Source organism: Phlebotomus papatasi, chromosome 2 (assembly GCF_024763615.1).
Source record: "Phlebotomus papatasi isolate M1 chromosome 2, Ppap_2.1, whole genome shotgun sequence".
In the NCBI taxonomy this organism is placed as follows: Eukaryota; Metazoa; Arthropoda; class Insecta; order Diptera; family Psychodidae; genus Phlebotomus; species Phlebotomus papatasi.
In genome coordinates, this window is record NC_077223.1 from 47993964 (window position 1) to 48002424 (window position 8461).

At 37.9% G+C, this 8461-nt stretch overlaps 1 protein-coding gene across 1 annotated transcript; it reads right to left on the bottom strand.

The window, feature by feature from the left end:
• Nucleotides 1-50: 50 nt before the first annotated feature.
• Nucleotides 51-8439, bottom strand: LOC129801399 (serine/threonine-protein kinase ULK2). Its single transcript, XM_055846370.1, has 3 exons — nt 6408-8439; nt 908-996; nt 51-816 (listed from the first exon to the last, which is right to left on the bottom strand). Exons 1-3 carry the CDS (start codon nt 8132-8134, stop codon nt 461-463), a joined length of 2172 nt encoding a protein of 723 aa, XP_055702345.1. The 5' UTR covers nt 8135-8439; the 3' UTR covers nt 51-460.
• Nucleotides 8440-8461: the final 22 nt, after the last annotated feature.

Sequence of the window (8461 nt, forward strand, 5' to 3'; positions counted from 1 at the left end):
TTTTCTTTTTTATTCATTTCGCGTAATTTCCGGTGAGGATTTATTTAAGATTTTCTTTTTTTTTAATCTGAGAATCATCAATGACTGAATAATTTTATGGACAATCATCACACGCATTTGATGAAGAAAAAATTAGTGTGAGAAAGATAATCTTTGGAGTGTTAACTTCGAGGAGGGGAAAATGGGAGAATTGTCTTAAAGAAAATAATCTCATGTTAATTTTAAAGGTGATTATAAGCCCATTTTCTTTGAAATTGAGATCATAGAAGTGTATAAAATGTGATTTTATGCAAATTCTCCCCAGGATTCTTCGCAGATTCGTGTGATGACTCAATGGTACATTCGACAATTTCTCCACCCAATCGATATTTTTCCTTCTTTTTTTTTATAAAACAACCTCATTTTTTGTTTGTTTCCTTTAAGAAATCTCTAGAGAAAATAAAGTAACCATCATGAGATCTTACGCCAATTCATCTTCTTGGGTGGAATAAATATATCCCTGCTGCTGAAGAATATACAATCTCTTCTCCACAGCATCCTTGTACTTGGACGACAGCATTTTATCCTGCGGATTGCTACACTTCTGTGCTAGCGAATGCAGAAGAATCTGAGCCGTCTGATAGCGTGCAAAGCAATCTTCTGGATTGCCAAAAAGCTCATCCAGAGCTGCCGATTGACACATCTGAATTGCATGATCATAGAGAATTTTATCGGCTGTTATATTGCTGGCAGTTGCCTTTCTCAGCAACCCCGTACCATTCAGCTTCTTTGACTCATACAGTGTCGATCGGTACTTATTGTTCATCGTTTGCAAAACTATACACAAATAGACAAATGCATCATAGAAAATTCACCCTCTAAATGATATTGCACAATACCAAATTTTGCAAAAAAAATAATAACTCACCATTCTTCACAGTATTGGATGGCTTCAGTTGACCTTGTTGCAATTGCTCCTGTGCCAAGTGCATCCCCGACCGTAGAAGGTGCAGAGCTCTGAAAGAACAGAGAAAAACCACTGAATTACACAATTTTATCACACATTTCTCCCTTTTGACGCTCTTTTCCCCCATAATAAATTTCAGCCATAAAGATAAATTTAGAAAAAAAGAACATCTTCCACATCCCCTTTGGCAGAAGATTCTCATTTTTTTGGGATTATCGATATATTTGTGTTTAAGGAATTTGAAATAGGTCAGAATTTAATATCAGTAAGAATTGCTTACACGAAATAAAGCAAAAAAAATCATATTTTAGGGAAATCTGGAGGGAAAAAATGATTACTTTATTTATTCACGAATTCTTGGATAACCCGAGTGGATTCTAATGAGCATATTTTTATAGAAAATTTAGCTTTGTACAATTTTGCCTCAGACCATTTTCTTTTTTTTTGGCAAACAAAAAAGCGAATGGGACCCTTACGAGAAGAATTAAGTCGTGAAAAAACGAAAAATATGTCCAACTAGTGACTTAGATGCTATACAGCAAAAGTACTTCCGCATCATTTACCGTTTACCGGTTCTCAACCGACTTGAACCGATTCACAAATCTCTCAAAAGATCCCCCAAAATAGTTTTAAAAGTAATAGGATTGATTTTCAGATAAAATTTTTTTATCGGTTATGAACCGGTTCATTACCGATTCAAAATCGATTGGAACCGGTTTAGTTTTGTCGGAAATTTCAAGACCTTTCCAACTACCCCAAACATGACCCCATTTGCTTGATAAATTCGCTCTCTAGTGTCTTTTTAACATTTGACCTTGAAAAACCGTTATTAGGAATGATTCAACGGTATTGTCGTATAAGGGCGAAATGTTCGTCTGGATAATCTCTAAAACATATCCAAAAATGAAAAAAATCTCACGACGCGTTTTCGAGCAATCTCGATTTCGAGCAATTGAACCGTTAACCGAAAAAAACTCCCTGAAGCATGACAAAAATCGCGAAAAAATCTGCAGACCGCTAAATACCCGCAACAAAAATTTTACAAATTACGAAAAAATCCGCGGATAAGGAAGAAATCTGCGAGCCGTAAAATATTCCGCAAACTGCAAAAAAATCTCTGAATCAGGAAAAAGTCATCGGGTCGCAAAAATTCGTGAATCACGAAATCTTCTGCGAACCGCGAAAAGATCCCTGAACCATTGCATTGTGAAAAAAAACACGAATAACGCAATAAAACGTGAATCACGAAAATATCCGTGGGACGAGAAGAATTCCACATGTTGAACCTGAGAAAAAATTAGGGAACCGGGAAAAAATCCGCGAAACGAGGAAAACTCTTAATCGCTAAAATAAGCGGACGGCGAAAACATTGCGAAAAATTGAGGGATAGCATCTAAGTCACGAGTTCGAGCACTTCGCAAAGCCTGGGACGCTTTGCTACCCGTTTTTAAGAAAGAGTCTTTTTTTCTTGAAGAAAGTTTGCAAGATTGTTTTAGACAGCTTTCACGGAGTCCATATTTTTGCGCACCAAACTATATTCTGTAGAGAATGGAACATATCATAATCTGAAGGGTCAATACCTGAAGAATAATCTAGGTTCTGTTGAACTTCCGATTTTCACTCCTGAAATCTTTGTAACGTCTGTTGTTCGGCGCACGATTAGTGTTGTCATCTTCGCAGATTATGCCCTTTGTTTGGCCAAAATCATTCGTTTTTATTCAATGGGCGCATTAAACCTAATGAATTAGTCACAGTACTTATCTTTTGTGATTGTTTCATCGCGTTGGAGTAAATAAAAGTGAACAATTTCCCTTGAATCCCATTAATTGTACAGCAACACTTTCAATGAATGCAAATCAGCTTTTGCAACAAACTTGGTTGTTAATTCCAGGACCTTTTCGGCTATAAGTTATTTAATTAGGTCCAATTCTCATCGCATGTTACCAAATAATCTAAAACATTCAGGCATCTTATCGTAACTTACGAGGAGAGAAATGGCCACTTTCTTACTGTTTACCTTGTCCGATTCACTCAAGATGTGAAACTTATGAATCGACCTCGCAAGCGTTTCAAATGGAGTTGATCTTTCAAAGGATAAATCTCTATTTTGAAATTTTCCAAGCCACTTTTTAATCATCCTGAGGGCAAGGACTGTTTCAGTGTTTATCATCTTATATAAAAAAGTAAATAATTCTTGTCCAAGTGAAAAATATCTTTTAACTAACTTTATTAAACAAGAAATAAAGTAAAACTATGAGATTTTGACTAACAACTTAGAAAACCAAATGCTGGGCCAAAAAATTGTAACATCAAAACTACAATTTTATACCCATTTTATAAAAATGCTTCTAAATTGTAGGATAACAAGATGAGATTTATAAATATTTCTGGCAATATGGGGATGTGTTCCTACTTTCATTAAAAAACACATTGCTCAATGTACATTTTGTGGGATATGAGAAAAATCCACGGTCTACTTTTCCCCTGGCTAATTGTACCCTGGTCTCCCCTACTCATTATTTTGGACAGGTGTTTTTCTCACGAAATTTCGTGAATTTTTAGCTTTTGTGATGACTCTAGGCTGGACAAATGCCTGGAGAAACAAAGGAGCATCATCTCTACGAAAGAGATGTAGTGAGAAAAGCCTTTAAAGGCTCCCGGAAAGGTCAAGGAATGCGTTAATCCGCACGTACTAGGAGTACCGAAGTCAACTCACTTTAATGAATGATATGGAAAGTTTCCGGGCTTCTTGTGACATTCTACGTTTCCCTTACATGAACAGGAAGAGGACTTGGTAAGATTGGTTCATGAAATAAAGAACAATGGGTATCCTGTTGAGGCGGATTAGCTGTCCAAATTTACAGCCAAGTTGTCCAAATTAATAAGCAAGTTGTCCAAAATTCGAGTCAAATTCACCTCTACGTATCAATTCATTAATTAAACGTATTAAAACTAATTTTGGTAAAAATAAGACGATAAATAGCTTGCCAAGTTTCTAAACAACCCTTCTGAAAAAGTAACAAAAAAAGTCAATTAGTAATGAAAATATCGCACATCAAACTTGGTACATCGATGCTTATAAGCAGACTGGCCAAAATTATGAGCCTTTACCCTAATATCGTCTCATTTTTATGCATTAAACTTTTCCTTAAAATGAGCATCCGAGTTTGATCGAATTCAACGGAGTTAGAAAAAAAAGCATCGCAGTAAGGTTCTTGCGCATATAAATATTATCGTAATTTTATTATTTTCTTCAATATTATTACTAAAATTCTTTTTCTATCACGATTCCAAAAGAAACAAAGAATAATTCTTTTGATTTGGAATGGGAAAAAAATATTTCATAAGTCCAAAAATAAAAGTGTTAAAGTCGCACTCTATGAAAAGCATCGGGATTACCTCTCTTTACTATAAGTAAAAGATTTTCTTAGATAGTGGTATAATAGATTCGGTTTGTGTGGCATTCAGTAAAAAAAAAACTTAAATCTTGGACATTTTCTTCCGTACGAAGCTGCACAATCTTCTCCTACTACAAGGACGTAAGACACTATAATCTTTCTAGTGCATATAAAAAGTAAATAAAAATAGGGGAGGTAAGCTATGAGATACCCTTTAACGACAGTTCTGTAAAAGTCCTACGAACTTATGCAATCAATAAAATCGTCTTCCCTTACTCTTCTTTTTGATATCTTTTTTTTCCTCAAAACTTTAAGGGTTCATGCCTGGACTGATTCGCCTAGATCTAGAATATTGAAGTCTGCTGACCAAATTCACTTATAGAAAACGGTTCTCAAAGCACATCCCTCTTCAAAATAAACGAAGCTGCTCTGCGAAACTCAGAAATATTTTTAAAAACTCACTGCTGCATAAATGTTGGAACATAAGCTGGTTAAAATTGATATTTTATGTACGGAAAATATTGGGAAAAGAGATCACAATTTCTATATTTCTTTGTCTGAATTTTTCTAAACTTTTTCAATCCTTCCGGATTGACTTCTCTTCAACTATCCCTCACCCACAATATTTAGCACTTTTTTGTCAATTAATTTAAGCATTTACGTGCAATAAAATGCAATTTGAAGTTCAGTCGATTTAAGAACTTTTATGAACATACACTCTGAGAAAAAAATAGGGGTGCGATTAACTTTTTTTCCTCATAATTTTAACACTTTTTAGGTGTAAAAATATACCAACATTTTTTAATGTTCATTTTATACCTTTTTAAGGGTAAAATTAACATGAAAAAGGGTAACTTAAACACCTAATACACATAAAACGCATAAAATTCACACCGATTTCGGATCAATTCTGCAGGGTAAAATTAACATTTTCGGAATGTTATTTTAACCCTCTAACGGTGTTTTCTTTAATATGCGAAAAAAAATTCTAAAACAATGTTTTCTAGAATAATTATGATCCAATAAAGTCTTAAAAACCATCCATTCTTCATTATCTCTTTTAGTTTAGGCGCTAGGTGAGAAAATATAAAAATTTTTTGAAACTCTTTTTGCTTCTTAAATTCACATTTTTAGTTTTTTTCAATTTTTTTAAATAAAATATACAAAGTAGAATGACATATCTTTCAGTAAAAAATAAATTTATTTTAGTCAGATAACTTTAAATCGGTATTTTTATGGAAATTGGAAATGAGTTTTTTTGCACAAATATTTTTTGTTGCTTTTTTTCTGACCTGTCACACAAAACTGAGAATAGCAACAAAACGAAGAGTCAAAATGAGTTCAAACTTTCAAGAGATGTTTATATATAAGACTATTACCGAGGACACTATAGCACTTTTAAATAAAAAAAAACCTTTATTGTCGCTGTAAATGTGATTTTTGTGAAGACCACCTGGAGGCGGTCTTACCCGTTAGAGGGTTAACTTTTTCGGATTTTTCTGAGTGTATAAAACGAAAAATTAATCTTCGTACACTGAGAAAAATCGGAAAAAGTTAAAATAACATTCCGGAAATGTTAATTTTACCCTGCAGTATTGATCCAAAATCGGTGTAAATATTAGCCTTTTTAGGTGTAATGAAGTTTAAAGTTACAGTAGACTCTCACTCAATCGGCTCTTTTTCAATCGGGTGACAAATTTTGTTGACAATTTTCACGTTTAATTATGAAGCTAATTCGCTCAAATTCACTGTAGTTCTTCCTATTTTATCATGATTCTTTACAATTGAGCGCTTTTTGTGGAATTTACAAAGGCTTTGACGCTCAATTCTATCGCTAAACCGGATGACATTTTGCCCTATATTCCCGATTGAGAGAGTCTACTGTACCCTTTTTCGTGTTAATTTTTCCCTTAAAAAGGTGTAAAATTACCATTAAGAAATATTGATATATTTTTACATCTAAAAAAAAAGTGTTAAAGTTACGAGGAAAAAAAGTTAATCGCACCCCTGTTTTTTCTCAGTGTACTAGCACTGAAAAAAAATACAGAAAAAATGCGACTTACCTGACGAGTAGCACGAGACGCTCGGCACGTTTGCAGTGTTCGGGGGCATGTGGTGTGATAGGTGGTGCATCAGCAGACATGAGAGCTGACAAGGGAGCACATCTGGCGTCGGCCACTTCGAGAATGCAATCCGTGAGGGCCAAGACAAAATTAAGCTTGGCTAGAGTCTCATTGTGCTCACGTTCCAGAATTGTCTCTGCAGGTAACTCAGGGGCATGGAAGGTGATTGGGTGTTCAGCCGTACCTCCCAAGCCCACAAAGTCCGGCAAGACAATCTGACTGGCCAACTTTATGGGCATCTTAGCAGCCAGGACTGGCGATCCCGAAGGATAGCGTCGCAGGGGTGACTGATGAGATGCAGCTGGACTCACTTGCCATGTACACGGAGGCGGCGGAGGTGTCTCAGTCCAAATCTGAGGGGACTCTGACAGGGAGCCTGCCGATGTAGATCGTCGACGTTTGCCATCCGGGGGTGTTCCAATGACAAACTGCACAGCCGGCGGAGAGATTGAGCTGATCTCTGGCCCAGTTCGATTGTCTGAGCGTTTCATCGTAATGGGCTGGCTGCGTGGGATTGTTGTGGCCGTGCGCATTGGCTGTGGCACGGGTTTAGGTTCTGAAATTGGCAGAGTGCTCGGTCTGGATGGTGGACTCGCGGCTACAGGAGCCTGCGGAGATCCTCCCAGGGACACTCGACTCTGTCTACGCTCAAAAGTGACACCTGTGGCATCACTCGGGAGATTATTGGGCACCAGTACAAAGTCATCCGAACTCTCCTGACTGGATGAGGATTTGCCGGAACTGTGACTGGACGCAATTGCTGCACTCTCGGGCTCGGCTGCTGGAGCCGTAGGAATGGGAGATGGTGCTTTGGGTGTCTGCGGTGTCACTGGACGTTGCAGGAAGGGATGATTGAAGAATCTATCGAAACTCATGCGATCCTTGGCATTGCGCCTCAGGAGACCCATCAGCAGATCTGTGAGCTCTGGCGTGGTGCCTGGTGGGATCTTTGGAGCCAGTCCGTCGTTTTTCTCATAGAAATTCCTGAGCTCTTGGGGTGTTTGTGCCTGGAATGGTGCCTTTCCCGTGAGGCACTGAAACACAATTGTGCCGAGCGACCAGAGATCCGCCTTGGCGTCATACTGCAGGGACATGATCACCTCCGGGGCCATGTACATGGGTGATCCACAGAGTGTTGCTGCCATATTGCCATCCTGAAGGAATCTGGCAAAGCCAAAGTCAGCAATCTTCAGTTTGATCTTCGACGGTGGTGGAAATGTCTTGCCGTTCGAGTGTGACAGCAGAATGTTCTGTGGCTTCAGATCCCGATGGACAATTCCCTTGGCGAAGAGTGCCTTCATGGCACCAGCCAATTGCACCAGGAACAAGCGGATTGTATCCTCACTGAGAGAGCCTCTGCCATTGAGGTAGTCTGCCAAATCTCCTCCATTGCAATATTCCATCACGAGGTAGACATTGAGCTGGGATTCCTTGCAATCCAACAATGCCACAACATTCTCATGATGAAGCTCTGTGAGCTCTTTCAGTATCTTAATCTCCTTCCCCAGGAGATTCTGACTTTTGGCGAGACTCTTCTTTGTGATACTCTTTATGGCTACCTGAAGATTGGGCTTCTTCCTGTGGCGCCCCTTGAATACAACAGCAAAAGCTCCATGCCCAATTAGATCCTTGCTGTTGTACTCATATTCACCCACAATTTCCATCATGTTTCCACAGAGCAGCAGCAGCCACTCAAACTTCCGTCACAGCACGAGAATAGAAAATGTCCACAAAGAAATCGATTTTTTTCTCTCGCACACTCTCCTTCACTCGTCCACTTGATTATCACATTTTTCCTACACTAAAGAACTTCTACATTATTTTATGAACCTTTCTAACAATTCACTCATCACTTTATTGCACTTTTTTCACTAGATTTTCACCAAAATGTATTTTTTCTCACGAAACGCAAATTATTTTTTTTTCACACAAATGTCACTCGGCCATTTTTTCAGTGTGAACTTAGCTGCAATTCCAAACCTTTTCCGCGAGAC

Bases quoted from the DNA above. Each gene is read 5' to 3' on its own strand.
- LOC129801399 (XM_055846370.1), bottom strand. From the start codon at position 8,134: ATGATGGAAATTGTGGGTGAATATGAGTACAACAGCAAGGATCTAATT. The intron at 997-6,407 runs GTAAGTCGCATT...CTGTTCTTTCAG, and splicing joins CGTCTCGTGCTACTCGTCAG to AGCTCTGCACCTTCTACGGT. The intron at 817-907 runs GTGAGTTATTAT...ATTTGTGTATAG, and splicing joins ATCCAATACTGTGAAGAATG to TTTTGCAAACGATGAACAAT.